The sequence below is a fragment of the Mustela putorius genome, unplaced genomic scaffold (genome assembly GCF_011764305.1).
Source record: "Mustela putorius furo isolate JIRA1106 unplaced genomic scaffold, ASM1176430v1.1 tig00000275_pilon_pilon_pilon, whole genome shotgun sequence".
Classification (NCBI taxonomy): domain Eukaryota; kingdom Metazoa; phylum Chordata; class Mammalia; order Carnivora; family Mustelidae; genus Mustela; species Mustela putorius.
Window position 1 is genome coordinate 34,050,319 of NW_025421341.1, and position 18,646 is coordinate 34,068,964.

The following is an 18,646-nucleotide window of genomic DNA, read 5'->3' on the forward strand; positions in this document are numbered from 1 at the left end:
AAAAGGGTTGCACGAAACATGGATTTACACCCGGTTCTCAAGGGGTGACCTGAGGAAGTGGATGAAGCTGACCAGACTTGGGGTGGGGCCCCGGCTGGCCCTGGGCACGGGAGGTGGAAGGGGCGGGGTGGGCTTGAGTGGCTCGCCATCCACTGTAAGGCCCCTGATTTGCCTTGGCGGGGGTAGGGTTCTCACCCTGAGGTGAGCTGGGGCAGTAGACAGACCAGCAGCTCTTTGTCTTTTTCCTCCTCCCACCGCACGCCCTGGAGGGACCGTGCAGGCAGAAGGCAGAGGGAAGGCAGCTCAGAGGCTCTGGCCTGATCTGCCTGGCTCTGGCAGGATCCAAGCAGCCGAGGGACAGAAGTGTCCAGGGTCGGTGACGGGGAGAGGGCCACAGGGGGCCTCCGTCTTGAGGGGCTCCCTCCAGGCCTTAATCCCTTCGGTGTAGATGCCAGCTCCAAGGACGGCCTGCAGCCTTGGCCTGGGAGACTTTCCACCTACCTTCTCCGCTTTCTGGGTCCCCTACCTTGCTGGCTCTTTCTTGGAACCACAAATAACTTCCTTGGGACACTTTCTCAAACCTCTGTTTATGTTTCAAGTACAGGCTGTGGGGCGTGAACACCCTCTCTGCCAAGAAGCTATACCCTATCTAGATATACATCCTATCTAGAGGGATAGATATTCTGACGAATACAAGTAATTTCTGGCTTCACAACAGTCACAATAACCCACACTCAGACACGATTCCATGGCATTCCATGGCATTCTGGAACCAGAGGTGTTATCTTCATGAGGGGCGGTGGTAACCAGGGAGGGGAAAGGGGGCATATACAGTGGTGTGCTGGGGGGATGTTGGGTCTCGGGGGACAGAAGGCAGGGGGGCTCCGATTTATAGCACGCGTTGATTTCCAGGGCATAAATACTCCCATTGTGGCTGCTGTCAAACTACCAATGTGAGTTCACCCAGGACAGACTTGGGAAGAGATGCCAATCTTCAGCTCTCAGGAGCTAAGATGATCTGACACCAGCACACCACTGCGTAGGGGGGCGACCTCCAGTGGAACTCCTGGAGCTCCAGAAATCTCTCGGTGGCCAGTGGCCAGAGAACCGAAATGATGAAGAGAGAATGAAAAGTGGGGGGAGAGCATATCAGGGAGGAACAAGAGGTTGGCCACACTCTCTGTTGCTCAGTGGCACAGAGGGAGGAGGCTGGAGATGCTGCAGGATTTGGCTGCCCCCCACCTCCCGCTCCCCACCACTTACCCATCACCCCTAAGGCCCCTGGCTCAAGGCACTCTCTGCAGGCCTGGGGCTCTGTCTTACGAAGGGGGACAGGGTCACCTCCTCAGAGGCTCGTCCACCTGCGCAGAAGGAGAAAGGACTGGAGAAGATAGGACAATATGCTATGGGGCCGAAGTCATGATAGAATGTGCTCTGGGAAGGCACCAGGCCTGCCAGAGCCACCCTGGGTCACCAGGATGAATTGGGGTGCCAAGATCCTCTTTTTTTGGCCTCAGGACATTCTGTGGGGCAGAAGAGCACCTCCTCTCTGCCCCAGGTGGGACCTTGGTCCCAGGAGAGCGGCTCATTTGTGGCCCTTCCCGTGAGACTCCAGAAGATTCCCTCCTGCCAGATCAGGGTCATAGCAACTGAGAACAATGCTGGACAGGCCGAGCGAGTACTGCGTAGGGGCAGGGGGTCTGGGAGAGCTTCAGAAGCTGCTGGGGCCTGGCCGACCCAAACTGGGCCACTGGTGGGGCCTTTCATGTCCCGCCTTCCTCTCGGGGCCTGCCTTTCCCTCTCCCACCCCACTACCCCCAGTGCGGCAATTAGGGCGCTAATTAGGGCTCTTTGATCATCTTTAGAAATGGCTACATGGGGGAGAGACGCTGCCAAGCAATTAGGGGCAGAGGGGCTGGGAGCTCAGGCACCTCTTCAGGGGGTGGGGCTGCCGAGGACCCTCAGACACCCCCTGCTCTCCTCCCTCCAGGAGGGTATGCCCCCAGCGTGGCCATAAACTCCTCAGGGAATAGAGGCAGATGGGAACCCCCGCCTCCCCATCTGAGCCCTGGAGATAGAGCCGGCCCCTATCCACCGGCCCCTCTCCGGCTGGCCCCCAGCCCAACCGTCAGCTCTTCTGGCCTGTCCAGGCCCCTTTGATGGAGCCGCAGGAACAAGGGCTTCATTGACAGAAGGGGGGCCTCAGAGCCGGGACCGTGAAACTTCAAAGGTAAGGGTCGAGCCCACTACCCCAATCCCTCCCCCTACCCTGGGCCCCCTCCCGAGTACCCCCCCAGTCTGTCCTCTATATAGCCCCCCAAGCCCCAGTCCCCTGTGGGCTCCCGGGAGTTAAGGGCCAGGTGAGGGGCCACCGGAGGGAAGTGGGTGATTTTGATGTCCAAGGAAAGTCAGGTGGCTTGGGGGACAAGAATCCAACACCCAGGGGCCAAAAGGCAGTGGGAGGCAGAAAAGAAAGGATAAACACCTGGACCCCAAGAGGGAAAGAGGGCAGGGTCGCTTGGCCCAGCTCCCGGTCACCATGCTGCTGCTCGTGCTGCTGCTGCTGCTGCCCCTCTCAGACCCATGGGCTGTCCATGGGCACCCACTCTACATGCGCCTGCCCCCCAGCATCCTGCAAGGTGAGCCTGGGTTAGACTGAGGGGGCGCCCGAGGTGGGAGGACCACAGAGGAAGTGGGTCCGGGCCAGGGGAGCGTGACCTTGCCACCCCCACTCATCTGGACCTTTGGCCCCTTTGGCCCACCCGGAGAGGAGAAGGGACCAGGAACTGTGGCACAGGTGGGCAAGGAAGAGGGAGAACAAGGGTGCAGAGGGAAGGGGACCTGGCAGCAGCCACCAGAGGGGGGAGCTTGGGGGAAGGTTCTGGGTTTAGCAGGAGGAAGAGTCCTGGGTGGCATCTCCTTGGCCCTCTAGGCCTGCAGGTGGGCTGCTTGACCCCGATACTTTGTCAAGAAGCCCGGATTTTGTGATGTCTCTACCTCTGGGGTGCTGTTTTTCCTTCAAGGTTTTTAAGGAAAGTCCCTTTTCAAAGATTCCAGCCCAGCTCAGTTGAATTACAGAGAACCCATGGGTTGAGAATCTGGGGCCATCTGCTCTGAGCGCTGGGCCCTGGGGCCCTGGGACCCCCCCCCCCCCCCATTCTGCTGAGGTGCTCCCGGAGCCCCACCTGATGCCCCCATCTCCCCAGACAGGCTCAGGGCTGGAGCCTGAGGTTCTTCCCCAGCCGCAGGTGAATTGTACCCCATGTCCCAGCAGCTCTGTCAGCCCATGGCACGAGAGCACTGCAGGCCGCCCAGAGGAGCGCCCAGTGGACAGTTAATCGAGTCGCGATGGAGATTCGACACAGACTGCATGAGTGCAGTGGCTGTGCCAACCATACCATCCCGTGCCCGGGTGAGCTTGCCCTGACTACCCTGGGCCCGACCTCCTGTCCATCCTATCCCTTCCCTTCACACTTGACTCCCTCTTGGGGACAGAGACTAGGTGGGGCTGCCACCGAGACAATGCTGATGAAGGTCTTGCCAAGAAGAAAAGGCACGCCAGGCCTGGGACATAGTCTGTGCAAAGGCAGGAGGACAGGAAGAGTCTGGGCTCATTGGGTGGACAGTGAGAAGTTCATGGTGAAATAAACCCTGGCTGCTGGGGGGTGGACTAACAGAGGGGAGCGGTAGGGCAGAGAGAGGACCCAGGCTCAGCCTGGGGTGCAAGAGGGGTGGAAGGCTAGCCATGAGGCTCAGAGGTCTGTGTCTCAGCAGGTGCTGGGCGTCCCAGGCCTCCGGCCCCCCTCCTCCAGGATCCAGCAGAGCCAGGTAGGGCTGAAAGGGCCCCAGGGGGCAAAGCCAAGGGCCGGGTCAACCCTGGAAGGGCCTTGAGGGTGAGGGGGCCAGGACTTGTCCCCTGTGACGCCTATGCCACCTTTCTAGGGCCTTGTGGCGAGAGGCGCCCAAGCTCTGTCAACGTGACACGGGCCCACGGCCGCATTGTTGGGGGCAGCGCTGCTCCGCCCGGAGCCTGGCCCTGGCTGGTGAGGCTGCAGCTCGGAGGGCAGCCTCTGTGTGGCGGCGTCCTGGTGGCGGCGTCCTGGGTGCTCACCGCGGCGCACTGCTTCGCGGGGTACGTTGGACCCCAGGCCCTTGACCAGCCCACACCCCCAGTGCGCGGTGTGACTCTTTTGGGGTCGTCTGGCGGGCGACACACGCGAGGGCCGGTCTCTGCTGCCCCCTGGCGGCGGTCACCGCCTTGCCCTGCTCCCGGCCTCAAGGCGCCCTCGCCGCCCAGCCTAGGTGCGGATTATCTGGGAACACCCGGCTGGGCGCGGCTCCTGAATTTACTGGAGGGGCCCGCCTCTCCCCCGCCCACCTTCCCTGCCCCGCGAGAAGAGCGGAGACAGAGAGAGCCCGGCGTGTGGGCCTGCTGAGTGGTGCCCGTGGGCGGAGGGCAGGGTCTCAGGGAACTCGCCGCTTGTCCCGCAGTGCCCAGAACGAGCTTCTGTGGACAGTGACGCTAGCCGAGGGGCCCCAGGGGGAGCAAGCAGAGGAGGTGCCGGTGAACCGCATCTTGCCGCACCCCAAGGTGAGAGGACAGACGCCAGGCTCTCAGAGTGGGGAACAGCACCCCCACCCCACACTTCATCACTATTGCGCGGCCACTCCCTCCGCAGTTTGACCCGCGGACCTTCCACAACGACCTGGCCCTGGTGCAGCTGTGGACGCCCGTGAGCCCGGTTGGGGCGTGGCGCCCTGTGTGCCTGCCCCGGGGGCCCCGGGAACCCCCAGCCGGCACCGCTTGCGCCATCGCGGGCTGGGGGGCCCTCTTCGAAGGTATGGGGCTGCTTCCAGTGTGAGTGCGATGAATGGGGGGTTAGGGTGATGGAGTTGGGGAAGGCCGGGTGTAGGGAATCTGACCCCCCCCATCACCTTTGAGAAATACTGTCTGATCTTGTAAAGGGGAAGGAATCATGGAGGGTAGTGGGAGGAGGGACCTGCTAGAAAGGCCCCTGCCCTCCAGGCCTGAGCTCTCTCCCCGGATTTCTTGTAGATGGGCCTGAGGCGGAGGCGGTGAGAGAGGCAAGAGTGCCCCTGCTCAGCACTGACACCTGCAAAAGGGCCCTGGGGCCCGAGCTGCACCCCAGCAGCATGCTATGTGCTGGCTACCTGGCCGGGGGCGTGGACTCCTGCCAGGTAGGAGCCCTGATTGATGTTAGGGTGCTGAGCAGGCTGCTCCCCAGGGACAGGACAGCTTCTTTCCTTCGGCAGTTGGTTGTCATTCAACTTGTTTGAGCTTTCATGTCCCCACCACTAAAAGGGGGTACAAGGGCAGAATCCCCAGAACTCAGAACTGCCCCACCCTGCCAAGTGTCAGGCTGGCAGAGGAGAGGGGCAGGTCGATGAAGTACTCTCTCTTTCGGCTTGGGTCCTGCAGGGTGACTCTGGAGGCCCCCTGACCTGTTCTGAGCCTGGGCCCCGCCCCAGGGAGGTCCTGTATGGAGTCACCTCCTGGGGGGATGGATGCGGAGAGCCAGGGAAGCCTGGGGTCTACACTCGTGTGGCCGTGTTCAAAGACTGGCTCCAGGAACAGATGAATGGTGAGTGCCCCGTTCCTATTCACCCTCCCCGAAGTGGAGAGGTGACAAGTGGAGAGTGCCCTTGGGACAAGCCCCTCTACATCCCATCGGCTCCCAGCCCCCTTACTGCGTGGAGGAAAGCCTGTCCTCCCTTCGGGGAAGAGCTGCAAGGGCTAAGGTCCAAAGCCGGGGCTGAATCGGCCGCGGCTGCCCCCCCCCCCACAGCAAACCCCTCCAGCCGGGAGCCCAGTTGCAGGGAGCTGCTGGCCTGGGAGCCCCCCGGGGAGCCGCCGGCAAACGCCGCCCCGCCCTGCGCCTTCTACGCCCGCCTGTGCCCTGGGCCCGCGGCCGCCTGCGCGCGTCTGGCGCACCAGCAGTGCCTGCAGCGCCGAAGGCGATGCGGTGAGTCCAGATCCCAGGGCTGGGCCGGCGGACAGGGGTCCTGGCCCAGGTCTGACCGCCTCTCGGACCCTTGTCCCGCCCGCAGAGCTGCGCTCGCTGGCGCACACCCTGCTGGGCCTGCTGCGGGGCGCTCAGGAACTGCTTGGCCCGAGCCCAGGGATGCGGCGCCTGGCCCCGACCCTGGCTCGCCCCGCTCTGTCGCTCCCGGAGCCTCCCAGACACCCCGCCCGCGAGCAGCGGCTGCACCCAGGTACCCCGCGCCTTCACACTCCAGCCCCAGCACCCCCCGCCACCAACTGCGCGGAGACGATCCCCTAACGCTGCGTCTCCCCAGGATCGCGGGCTGCGGGCGCTCGGTTCTCGAAGCGGAGGCCAGAGCAGCGCGTGGAAGCGAACGGTAATGACGCCCCCTGCGGGCCTTTGCCGGGAGAGTAGCAGGCCAAGGGCTGGCCAGGGGATTCGTGGGACAACCGGCAGACTGGATCTCCCCACCTGAGCCCCCGCCAACCCCCCCCCCGCAGTAGGGAGGATGACTCTTTGGGGGTTCAGTTCAACAGAGACCATCTGCTTTTGTTATCACTTAACCTCTCTGATCCTCAGTTTCCCATCTGTAGCACGAGGAGAAATCTGCCCCCTGGGAGGCAGTCCACTGAGGTCCTTGTGGGAATCCCACCCGGCTCCTTTCCGGTGCATTTACTGCTGTTCCCAGGACCTCTCCCCTTCCTGCAGGTTGCCCTGGGCTGGAGAGTCTGCAACAGAAGTTGACCACCCTTCAAGGCACCCATGCCTGGATCCTGCAGGTCCCAGCAGAGCACTTGGCCATGGACTTCCACGAGGTAGGTCGTCAGTCTTCCCACATTCACTCAAAGTGGCCTCAGAAGGCTGACCTGGGTCAGCCCTGATGAGTAGGGGGACAGAAGGGGCACCCTCCACAGCAGGAGGGAGGACCTGCTCCCCAGCAACTTGGGGTGGAGGCGGGGGGGGGGGGTGTCTTGGGAGAAAGGGGCAGGGAAGGCATCTGTGTGTAAGCTGGGGTGCTGGGTGGATGTGAAGGTGTGGGGGGAGGTGTGAGGAGAAGGGCACGTGGGGGTGTCTAAGTGAGCAGGAAGTGTGCAGGATTGGGAGGGTATGGAGAGGAGCAGATCTGGGTGAGAGTTTCTGGGGGCCCGGAGGAGGCAGACCAACAGCTGGGTTGTGGGACTCTGAGCCCCCTCCTCCTTCTTCAGGTCCTGGCCGATCTGGGCTCCAAGACGCTGACCGGCCTCTTCCGAGCCTGGGTGCGGGCAGGCTTGGGGGGCCAACACGTGGTCTTCGGGGGCCTGGTAGGCCTGGAGCCGGCCACGATGGCTCGCAGCCTCCCCCGCTTGCTGGTGCAGGCCCTGCAGGCCTTCCGTTTGGCCGCACTGGCAGAGGCAGAGGGGGCCCGGATGGGTTCAAGGCAGAGCCAGGGGCTGGGGAGGAAGGGGCACCCCCCACTCAGTCCTCAGATTTCCCCAGCCAGGGGGCCATGAACCATGTCTGGGCCCCCAACCCCTGGTTAAGACCTACCCCTCCAAGGGGCTCCTGTGATAACAATATGTCCCAGCCACAGTTGATTGGGTGGGGGGGGTGGGGGGCCTGGGTCCATGTGTCTTCCCAGATATGTCATCAGAAAATCCTGGCTGCTTTAATAAACGTTATTTATGATCTACAGCAATAACTCTGGAGCTTTCTTGGGATGAGAACTGGGTGGGTGAACATTAGGGCCCAACCTCCAGTAGCAGTTGGCAGAGGTCACAGAGACACTGGAGAGAGGCTGCTAAGTCCCCATTTCCGCGTACATGTCTGCTCCTCAAGAAATGGCAACAGCTGACCTATCACCACTCCCCTCCCCGTGGATGGCCAGCGCTGCCCCCAGTGTCCAGTGCCTCTACCCAGCCCCCATCCCTACTGCTAGTCGTGGGGAGTTCCAGCCTCCTGTCCTTGGGCTCCTGCCTGGTGGCCAGTCCCCATCCCCACCCCACCCCCTCGGCACCTGCCTTGGGTTTTATACCCGGAGCCATGCCCAGACGTGTCAGATTGCATTTCCGGGCTGCCACTTCCCTTTGCACACGACCCGCCCCCTCCCCGCACCTGTCCCCTCTCCTACCCATCCACATTCCCCAGCCCTGTCGACTGAAGGGGCAGCCACAAGACCCAGCCAGAGGGACAGGATGGAGGGACCCAGGCTGACGCTGGGGCTGCTGGCTATACTGGTTGTTTGTGGTAAGATCAAACATCACCCCGTCCTGAAGGGCCCTCAGGACTCACACCAGGGCCCCTACTGCATGGTCCCTCCTACCCTACCTACCCGGTGCTCCCTCCCTTAACATCGGGCCCAACCTCCCACCCCCACTGCTATTTCTCCCTGGAGGGGCAGGAGTGGTAGGATCCCCATGCTGAGCCCAGCCCCATGGCCCAGCAGGATTTCAGGGCAGCTCCCTTCCTGTCCACCCCTGTCCTGCACCCCACCCGTCCCCAGGTAGCTGGGGCCTGAACGAGGAGGAACGGCTAATTCGGCACCTATTTGAAGAGAAAGGCTACAACAAGGAGCTCCGGCCGGCACACCAGGGGGAGAGTGTAGAGGTCTCGCTGGCCCTCACACTCTCCAACCTCATCTCCCTGGTGAGACCCCCCTCTGTGACCGAGCTGGGGACGGGAGAGTAGGGACAGCTCTTGGGAGGCCTGCCTGTCTCCCGGACTGGGATGACCAGGGAGGAAGTTCAAGGCCCCAGCCTGGACTATGGTAGCTCCTGTCCCAAGGAAGCAGGCTCCAGTGTTCTGCACGCTCAATGCTGCCACAGGCTTTGGCCTAATCCCCCTCCCCACCCAGCTTCAGCTCTGGGGTGTGCCCCATATCAGACCCATGATACACTTCAGAGGCCACGCGCTGTCCCTGCTCCTGGGTCTGCCCACCCTCTACTGACTGTGAATGCTTGTGGCAGAAGTCTGATTAGGCCAATTGCCATGGTTTCCCCTGGGTGGCGGCTGGGAGTAGGTGCTTGGTGAATGTACGTAGGTGGAAGAACCATGAGGGCCCTGGGGGACAGCCGTCTCGTGTGTGATTACAGAAAGAAGTGGAGGAGACCCTCACCACTAACGTGTGGATTGAGCACGTAAGGATACCCCACTCGGTGCTGGGTGTGGGGTGAGGGTGCAAGACCCAGGCTTCCCTGTGCTCCCTTTTGCTTGGGGATCTCCAGGAGGGGATCGTTCTGTCCTCTGGGAGGAGCTGACTTCTATCCAGAAGCCCAGCTGCCCTTCCCACCACCTTGAACAGTCACTAGCTAGCTCAGATAGAGACTTCTGGTAGACTGGGATCCTTCATCTATAGGGAAACTGTCACAACATCCTGATTTTATTAGAAGACACTCTTCTGCCACCTGTCAGAAGTTCATAATACAGATATACATCTTCTATGCCCACAATGGAAATATGCTCCCTTGATTGTGCAGTGTATATTCTACACAGCTGTACATGACAGGTCTCAGTCCTAACTTTGTACCATCTCCCCCAAACCTCTTATCACAGCTCCCAGACCCTGCCCAGTCTTCCCTCAGGGAAGTGAGGAGAGTTAAAGGGGGAAAAGGGAGCCTGGGCAACAGCAGAACCGACCACTGACACCTCTTTTGGGCTTCCAGGGCTGGACAGACAGCCGGCTGCAGTGGAATGCTGAAGAATTTGGGAATATCAGTGTCCTGCGCCTGCCCCCTGACATGCTGTGGCTCCCAGAGATTGTGCTGGAGAACAAGTTGAGCCGCAGCCCTCTCTGGCATCCCCTCCCCACTTTGCTCCCCTAAACCCTGCCATTTCCAAGCTGGCTGGCATTGATGGTGACCCCTTGTCCTTGTCCCTCAGCAACGATGGCTCCTTCCAGATTTCCTACTCCTGCAACGTGCTCATCTACCCCTCGGGCTATGTGTACTGGCTGCCACCCGCCATCTTCCGCTCTTCCTGCCCCATCTCCGTCACCTACTTCCCCTTTGACTGGCAGAACTGCTCCCTCAAGTTCAGGTGCTCTCACTTCTCCCGCCACCCTTCACCCCGGCCAGGGACTGAGACAGGTCCATGAAGCACTCTCGGGCAGAGGCCCCCACTCTGTCCTGATGAGAGCTCCCTCACATCCCCGACGGCCCCTCTGACCATGAACCTCCTCCACTACTAGCCTTCCCCCACCCCCTGCCATCAGTGGCCACACCCAATGGCTGAGGACCCCCCTCTACTCACTGCCCTCCCCAGTTCCCTCAAGTACACAGCCAAGGAGATCACCCTGAGTCTGAAGCAAGAGGAAGAAGAGGGCCGCTTCTACCCTGTGGAGTGGATCATCATTGACCCTGAGGGCTTCACAGGTGCTGGGAGTAGCAGCTGTGGGTGGGCAGGGTGGGCGGGCCCTCAGACACACACCCACAGGTACGGTCACCCTGACACCGCCCCCCCCCAGAGATGCACCTGCACACACACACACACACACACACACACCTGGAACATGGACCTACAGGCACACAGACTGACAGAGAGACACCGATGGACAGACACACACTGACCCACAGAGAAACATACACAGACATACTTACTGACACAAATCTAGCACACTGAAAGGAAAAGAAGTCCAACTGGAGGGACTCTGTCCCTCAGGCAGAGACCGACAGGTTCCAGGGCCACACTCCTTCTGCTGCCCAGGCCAGAAGACCCTCCTGGATCTGGACAGGGTCCCTGGGGATGGATGTGGCTGACAGATAAGAGGGGTCGTTAGTCTTCTGTTCCCAGTCAGCCCAGAGATATGGTTGTGGCTTTAGGGGACTCTACCGTTGTGTGTGCCGCCCCCTACTAACATCCCCCACCCCCATCTATGAGTGGGCTCAGATCTTCTAGGGGTCCCCCACCCCATGACGCTGTCCATCACAGGAGACCAATGCCACAGTAGTCCCAAGGCTACTCCATCCCCGAGGAGTAGAGGGGGAGGGATTGGTCTTACCCTTGCTGCATCATTATCTCTAAGACTTATTTGAACCAAATTATGGCCTTAGTTTCTATATCTTCCAAGAAGAGGGGGGAAACACTCCCAGAGGAGAATTTCTTCCTTGCAGACTGAAACCTCCATCCCAACCCCCCAGGGAGGGAAACCTGCAAACAGAACTCCAGCCGTCCTTCACATGCCCCCTCTCCCCAGCCCCCACTCCTGCCCTGAGCCCACCCCGTGCCCCCTTGCCCAACTTGACACCAAGATGTCCTTCTGCTGCCCTCAGAGAATGGGGAGTGGGAGATAGTGCACCGGCCAGCCAGGATCAACATGGACCTCAGTGTCCCACTGGACAGTCCAGGCCGCCAGGACGTCTCCTTCTACCTCATCATCCGCCGCAAGCCCCTCTTCTACGTCATCAACATCCTGGTGCCCTGCGTGCTCATCTCCTTCATGATCAACCTGGTCTTCTACCTGCCGGCCGACAGTGAGCCTCAGAGCCTATCCCAGCCCCCTGCTGCCTGGGGCACCTTTCCCACTCCCTGAGCCTCGGCCTCCCAACCCTCCCTTCCCTTCCTCCTGGGAGACATAAGGGGGTCACCACTTCTGGGGCTTCCTGCCCAGGGTCCAAGCAGGAGGGGCATGTGGCCAGCCAAAGGGAGGGTTTTGTGATGCTGTCCAACATCCCCAAATGGATAGGGCCCCTGGGGAGTCCATCTTTCTTGGACCTTGCTTCTGCTTCTCACAGTGGGACTTCCCAAGGAAGTTCCCAAGAGAGAACAACAAGACTGTCCCTCTGTCAGAGCAGATACCAGGTCTGTCCTGGTCACCATGTATGACCACAGGCCTGGCACACAGAAGATCATCCGCTTGGAACCAATGGGTGGCTGAAGGGATCTCTGGGAAGCCAGGCATGGGGGCATGCAGCTGATGTTCTTTTGGTTCTAGAAGGGCATGTGTAATCTGTGCTCACTTGGTTTTGCAATAGTTTCAGAGTATTTACTAGAAGTAAGGCACAGTGAGTCCCAGGGACAAGTGTGATCCAGCCTCTGTTGTGGGCTGAGATTGGACTCTGCAGGTCTGAGAGCATGGGCTCCAGGGTAGGATAATGGGGGAAGCTTTCCTGGAAGAGGTGGCGCTTGAGCTGGAGATGGGATGGGACGCAGCTTCCAGGTAGAGAAGGGGCCCTGGGGCAGCGCTGTGGGCCTGTGACTGCAGTGGCCACCTCAGAGTGCTCAGGGGCTCCAATGGGAGGAGCTGGGCAGTGCTGGGCTAGGGATCTCTGAGTGGAGGACTAGGAGTTGGGGAAATATGGGGGCTCTGAGGATGCCCTGGAACTTTCTGTACAGGGGGACACACCAGACCTGTGATTTTCGAGTGGCAGCAAGCTGGCTAACAGTGAGACCTGGTGATCACTGAGCCCCAGGCAGCATGATGAGCATTTAACACTCACTCTCTCACTTGGTCCTCACAACATTCCACAGTTGTGAAAATTGAGGCACAGAATGATTAGGCTACTTGTCTAAGGTCACTCAGCAAGTAAGTGCCAGAGCCGGGATTTGAACCCATGTGCTCTAGCTTGGTACCCCCACAATGTTAATCAGGGTATGGTGGCTTTAGTGACCAGTGGTGCAGGGGCCATGGTGGGACCCACTGGGCCCAAGACCAGAGGGAACAGCTGCTAAGTCCCAGGCTCCCCCAGGTGGCGAGAAGACGTCGATGGCCATCTCAGTGCTCCTGGCTCAGTCTGTCTTCCTGCTGCTCATCTCCAAGAGGCTGCCAGCCACGTCCATCGCCATCCCCCTCATTGGCAAGTGAGTGATGTCTGTGCCATGCCACACAACCCCAGCCAGCCCCGCCCACCACGCCCTGCCACCCCCTGCCCCACCAGGGCTCCACAGTGAGTGTGTCCCTACAGATTCCTGCTCTTCGGCATGGTGTTGGTAACCATGGTCGTCGTGATCTGTGTCATCGTGCTCAACATCCACTTCCGCACCCCCAGCACGCACGTGCTGTCTGAGGGGGTCAAGAAGGTGAGGGCTCTCAGCCAAAAGCTGGAGACGGTCCGGCAGTCCCTTCACAGGAGAACAGGGAAAGACCCCCGGCATGATTGCACGGGTACGCCGGCCTTGCGTGACCCAAACTCCACATGCTGCTACCCACGCCACATGGTCGACTCTCCTGGCTGGCTGCTACTCAGAAGGATCCCGACACAGAGAAGCACAAGCTGCACAGTTTCCTCTCTATGAAGTTCAAGGACAGGCAAAACCATCCTTTAGCGATAGAAATTGGGAGGGGGTTTCCCCAAGGGGGTCGGGGGAAGTGACAGGCAGAAGCACCAGGGACCTTTTGGGAGCCCGTCGGAGATCTCTTCTGGGGGGTGTTTACATAGTTGACAGCATCTATAAAAATTCATCTAGCTCTACACTTCAGGGCTGCCCATTCTGCTGTATGTTTCCTCTACCCTTGATGGAAAAAAAGGCAAGGAATGTGGGCATGGCATGCCCAGGAAGGGGTGTCCTTGCCTCTCCGCCGCTGCTCGCTGTTCTGGGAAGGTTGAGGGCTTGTTTGGTCTTCAGTGTCTGGAGAAGAGCGCGGAGCATTGGGGGCCTTGTTCTTTTTTGTTTTGCGTATATAATTCATTTTGAACAAATGAGCTCTGCTTTGTGCTGTGGACAATGAGGGACAGTTGGAAGCAAGCTAAGGGTCCGTCACAAGAGGATGGGGGACTCCGGGACAGCATGCGACTCAGCAGTACTTTCTGGCAGTCGGGAATGGACTCACAGACATTTCAATGTGCCAAGGTGGCACATGTCAGTAAAATAGCCTTCCTGTGTCCCCCGTCCCCCCCACCCCCGACCTGCTGCAGCTCTTCCTGGAGACCCTGCCGGAACTGCTACACATGTCCCGCCCGGCGGACAATGGACCTGGTCCGGGGGCTCTGGTCCGGAGGAGCAGCTCCCTGGGCTACATTTCCAAGGCTGAGGAGTACTTCCTGCTCAAGTCCCGAAGTGACCTCATGTTTGAGAAGCAGTCCGAGCGCCACGGCCTGGCCCGGCGCGTCACCACCGCACGTGGGTCCATGCCGGGGGGCTTAGGGGTGTGGCCCATCCACGGAAGGTGGGCTGGAGGCAGGTCTCATGTCCCGCTCTGGCCTGGTCTCCACAGGCCGGCTCCCTCCAGGCTCTGAGCAGGCCCAGCAGGAGCTCTTGAGTGAGCTGAAGCCAGCCGTGGATGGGGCCAACTTCATCGTCAGCCACATGAAGGACCAGAACAGTTATAATGAGGTGAGTAGCCACAGAGGGCTGATGCCTAGAGTGTATCCTGTCTTCAGGGGGCCTCTCTTCCCCTCAGAGACACGTACCCACTGAGAGGAAGGAGTTCATGGTGGGTGCAGACCCCGGGCCCCGCTGGTATGTCAAGCCTCCATCTAGAACCCTCTGGCAGTTCACTGCACACAGCGTGCACCCAGGCATAGCCACAGGCACATAGCTCCCTTAGGGTTCCTTCTTTTTTTAAAAAAAAAATATTTTATTTGTTTATTTGACAGAGATCACAAGTAGGCAGAGAGGCAGGCAGAGAGAGAGGGGGAGATAGGCAGAGAGAGAGTGGGGAGCAGGAACCCTGCTGAGCAGAGCGCCTGATGCAGGGCTTGATCCCAGGATGCTGAAATCATGACCTGAGCTGAAGGCAGAGGCTTAACCCACTGAGCCACCCAGGCACCCCTAGGGCTCCTTCTTTGTTGCCAGACCCGTCATTTTCTGTCCCTGCTCAACTCCAAGTCTGATGTTCTGGACATAAGTGGCCGTTTAAAAGGCAGCCTTAGGTGGTCATTCAATATTATATGATTTTTAAACTTCTCTCTTGAGAAAGGGGCCCTGTTTTCCAGTTCACATAGTGGCCAGCATGGCGTTGAGAGGCGGAGAGGGTGAAGAGGGAGGAGAGGGGGCGATGCAGCCTTCCTCAGCCCCTCGAGAGAGACTGCTGGCACCCCAGCTCTTCTTCAGCCCCAGGAGCTCTGTAGTGGGGTGAGGAGGAGGGCTGTGGCCCCATTCTTGGTCTCCTGGACAGAGGGAACACACCAGCTTGTCCCATCCACTGCTAGCCGGGGGCAACCCCCACAGATACACTGAGACCATGCCTCTGTCACTGGGCCCGGGCTTGGGGTATAGGCTCATGGTTTAAGAGCCTTCCCCACCCACCACCCTGTCTCTGGCCCCTGCCCCCAGGAGAAGGACTGCTGGAACCGAGTGGCCCGCACAGTGGACCGACTCTGCCTGTTCGTGGTGACACCCATCATGGTGGTGGGCACGACCTGGATCTTCCTGCAAGGCACCTACAACCAGCCTCCACCTCAGCCCTTCCCTGGGGACCCCTTCTCCTACCATGAGCAGGACAAGCGCTTCATCTAGAACAGGCCTGCCCTGCCCTGTTGGCCCAGCTTCCAGGCAGTGTCCAGTGGGCGGGGGCAGGGGCGGAGGGAGGGTGCTAGTCGTGTGGACAGGGATGTCTGACAGAGGACAAGCCCTTCCTGGGGAGGCCAACTTCTGACCCTGGGGCTCGAGTCCAGCTGGTGCTGCAAGGCTGGGGCAGGAAGAGCCGGGCTTTCCTGAGATTAGGGAAGGAAGGGGGAAGCCCGGCTCTTCAACCATGGGTCCTCTACAGCTAAACACCAGGGAGCCGCTGAGGAGGACTAAGAGCGGATATCATCTGGGGGTCAGAGCAGGACAATGTGTGGGGGGAAGGGGGGCTGACTCGGGCTGGGACCCTTCTGTGAGGAATGAGAAAGGCAGAGGCCTCTTCTTCCTCCCCTTCCCTAGATGGGGGTAGAGCAGGTAGGATCCTGTGCTCTCACTTCCCTGTTCCTCCAGCCACCCTCCTTTCTACAACCCCTCAGCCTTGGGCTTCGGAGGCCCCAGTGGGGGTGTTATGTGGGGACACCTCCCTCTCCAGACCTCTTAAGGAAAGAGGATTTCAGCAGGGGTGGGAGCCCCAGGATTGCAAAATGGCCTTCCCCAGACCTTTCTTTCTGCCTTGGTGACTTTGTCTGGGTCCCCTAGGGAAGCCAAGGACTGGGGTGGAAGGGCCAAGCTCAACATTCAAAAAGACTAAAGGTCAGCTTATCAACCTCAGGTCACATGCACGATCCTAGAGCCCTAGAGCTCAGCCCTCCCCCAAGAAGTGTCTCCTCTTGGGCAACTTTTCTCCCCAAAGTAGGGTTTCCATACAATATTTGAGACATATTTTTACTAAAAAAACTATTGTTTATCCGAAATTCAAACTTAACTGGGCATCTTGTTTTGTTTTGTTTTGAGGGGTGGCAGAGAAAGAAAAGAAAAAAAGAAAGCATAGAGCCCAACAGGGGCTCAGTCTCACCACCCAGAGATGATGACCTGAGCCGAAATCAAGAGTCAGAGACTCAACAGACTGAGCCACCCAGGTGTCCAGAATCCTGTATTTTTATTTGCTAAATTTGACAACTCTATCCCAAAGGGAGCCCCCAACAATCCTATCCCAAGCGCCAAAGGCCGAGGCTACAGATGCTGGGAGACAAGGTAGCCTACCTCCAAGATGGCCCCAGCGATCTCCACCCCCTGGTATTCATACCCTGAGTAGCGCACTCCCACAATGCACTGGGCTTGGTCTGTGTGACTGACAGAAGGAGGCGGAAGTGACGTGTGTCGCTTCTGAGATTAGGCTCTATAAGACACTGCAGCACTCCCGCTCCATCACTCTTCACTTTCAGCTGGATCTCTCACTCTGGGGAAGCCAGCTGGCATGGGAGCAGTCCTGTGGAGAGGCCCACCTGGCAAGGACCTGAGCCCCTCTGCCTGCAGCCCCATGAGTGACCTCGGAAGCGGATCCTCCAGCCCCGATGGAGCCTTCAGAGGAGATCACCATCCAGGTCAACATCTTGGGTGCAGTCCCATGAGTTCTGGAGCCAGAGCCACCCAGCTAAGCTGCTCCTGGATTCCGGACCCCCAGAAACTGCGTGGAATAGCATATGATTTTTAAGAGACAAAGTTTGGGGGTGCTTTGTTACACCAGAGGATGATCTGGCGTGAGCCGCGCTCATCTCTTAGGTTCAGTTTTCTCATCAACAAAATGTGTAAGTTCCGTTTGTGAGGTGTTGTGAAAATCTAATTTGCTAGTAGTCATAAAGTTCCTTCCTTACACATGTCCTGCAATTTTTCTTAATTAATTTAAATTCAACTAATTAACATACAATGTATTATTTGTTTCAGGGGTACAGGTGTGTGATTCATCAGTCTTATCTAACACCCAGTGCTCATTACCACAAACACTCTCCCCAGTGTCTATCACCCACTTACCCTATTCCTTCACCCCCTTCCCCTCCAGCAACCCTTAGTTTGTCTCCTATGATTAAGAGTCTCTTATGGTTCCGGTCCTGCAAATTCAAGGGCTGATTATTTCACTCATTCCTCAGTTGTGGGCCTGAGTCACAGAAGATGGGCCTGTGGACTCCTATGTCCGAGGCTGGCCAGGGGTCTGAGGGCATATGGGAGCAAACACAGAGGACCCAATTATTCTCCTCCTTGACGCACACACTAAAGGTTGTCATAGCTCAACCCATTTCCCTCAGAGGGAATTGGAGACCTCATTACCTCAGGTATACAAAAGGTGAGATTTTTAGTCTTTCAGTGGAAAGGAACAAAAGACAAACCTCTTTTTTTTTTTAACGTGACTATAAAAACTTCTATTCATTTATACTAGGATTTGGGCCCACTGCCACCAGGGAACCCAGTGCCCAGAAAAAGACAAACCTCTTAATGGCAAAACTGACCCTAGTTACTTCTGACTTTCAGTATAAACTGTTCACGGATTCAAGGTACAAATCTTTATTTTTTTCCCCTCTGAATAGAGAAAGTAGCTTGGATTTACACCATCAGATGAGCAGAAAGTCTGGGACCTTCCTGGGTTCTTCCTCTATGAGAGAGTCCCCATCTCAAGCACCAAGAGAGATCCTGGATCAGATTCCTCAGTCACTGTCCTTGCTTCTCTCTGCCACATGATGGCACTGTTGGCAACCTCCTGGTGAATCCTCTGCATCTTCCTGGCTCAGATGGCCGTGAACTTTCCCCCCAAAAGACAACCCCAAAATGCCACACCTGACCAAGAGTGCCCCATGCACAGGTTCCCAGGGTCACAGCAGGACCCCCAACTGCACACATTCCTCCAGCACCGCGGCCCCAGGGCGCTGTCAGCACTGGTCCCCTCTCTGGGTGACAGAGAAACTCCCCAGGGAGTCACCCCCACAAGGTGCCAGCTTCCTGTGAAACCACAGGGTGTCCCTACACACTCTTTCCAGGCCATCAGTGCTACTCACTCTCCTTTGAACAGTGATGAATCTGAGGCATGCACTGGGCTGCTAGGAACAGAAACCCAAAGAACATGCTTCAAACCAATAAGGCTCCGTCTTTATTCCATAATGAGATCACAAGGCAGCGGCTGCCACCTTGGCTCAGCGGTCCCACAAAGCTATTAGAGACTCAGGCTCTGGGCTCTCTGCCCAGCAGCCCGGCCCTCATGCTTGTTGCCCCAGGGTGCAAGCAGACTGCCACTGATCCTCACTTCACATCTGTGTTTAACACAGGAAAGGAACCAGTCATTTCCGACCCCTTTCATCAGGAAGCAAAGGCTCTCCCCTGAAGCCCTTCAGCTG

The 18,646-nt window shown here is 58.6% G+C and overlaps 2 protein-coding genes across 2 annotated transcripts; both read left to right on the forward strand.

The window, feature by feature from the left end:
- The first annotated feature begins 2,349 nt into the window (after window positions 1-2,349).
- PRSS56 (serine protease 56) lies at window positions 2,350-7,653 on the forward strand. The gene is made up of 13 exons (XM_045078907.1): window positions 2,350-2,639; window positions 3,275-3,379; window positions 3,772-3,828; window positions 3,943-4,132; window positions 4,492-4,591; window positions 4,680-4,839; window positions 5,057-5,199; window positions 5,441-5,603; window positions 5,808-5,984; window positions 6,070-6,234; window positions 6,319-6,381; window positions 6,714-6,820; window positions 7,211-7,653. Exons 1-13 carry the CDS (start codon window positions 2,540-2,542, stop codon window positions 7,493-7,495), a joined length of 1,815 nt encoding a protein of 604 aa, XP_044934842.1. The 5' UTR covers window positions 2,350-2,539; the 3' UTR covers window positions 7,496-7,653.
- Window positions 7,654-8,097: 444 nt separating this feature from the next.
- On the forward strand, window positions 8,098-17,153 carry CHRND (cholinergic receptor nicotinic delta subunit). The gene is made up of 12 exons (XM_004773477.3): window positions 8,098-8,228; window positions 8,485-8,627; window positions 9,074-9,118; window positions 9,644-9,753; window positions 9,861-10,016; window positions 10,242-10,351; window positions 11,249-11,449; window positions 12,665-12,776; window positions 12,881-12,995; window positions 13,832-14,036; window positions 14,131-14,249; window positions 15,192-17,153. The coding sequence occupies exons 1-12, from the start codon at window positions 8,177-8,179 to the stop codon at window positions 15,372-15,374; spliced, it is 1,551 nt and encodes a 516-aa protein (XP_004773534.1). The 5' UTR covers window positions 8,098-8,176; the 3' UTR covers window positions 15,375-17,153.
- Window positions 17,154-18,646: the final 1,493 nt, after the last annotated feature.

What these genes read in the sequence shown, in the direction of transcription:
- CHRND (XM_004773477.3), top strand. Translation starts at nt 8,177, where the DNA reads ATGGAGGGACCCAGGCTGACGCTGGGGCTGCTGGCTATACTGGTTGTT. An exon ending in AACTGCTCCCTCAAGTTCAG is followed by an intron (nt 10,017 to 10,241) that starts GTGCTCTCACTT and finishes TGCCCTCCCCAG; the next exon opens with TTCCCTCAAGTACACAGCCA. An exon ending in ACCAGAACAGTTATAATGAG is followed by an intron (nt 14,250 to 15,191) that starts GTGAGTAGCCAC and finishes CCCTGCCCCCAG; the next exon opens with GAGAAGGACTGCTGGAACCG.
- PRSS56 (XM_045078907.1), top strand. Translation starts at nt 2,540, where the DNA reads ATGCTGCTGCTCGTGCTGCTGCTGCTGCTGCCCCTCTCAGACCCATGG. An exon ending in GCCCCCCAGCATCCTGCAAG is followed by an intron (nt 2,640 to 3,274) that starts GTGAGCCTGGGT and finishes ATGTCCCAGCAG; the next exon opens with CTCTGTCAGCCCATGGCACG. An exon ending in ACACAGACTGCATGAGTGCA is followed by an intron (nt 3,380 to 3,771) that starts GTGGCTGTGCCA and finishes TCTGTGTCTCAG; the next exon opens with CAGGTGCTGGGCGTCCCAGG.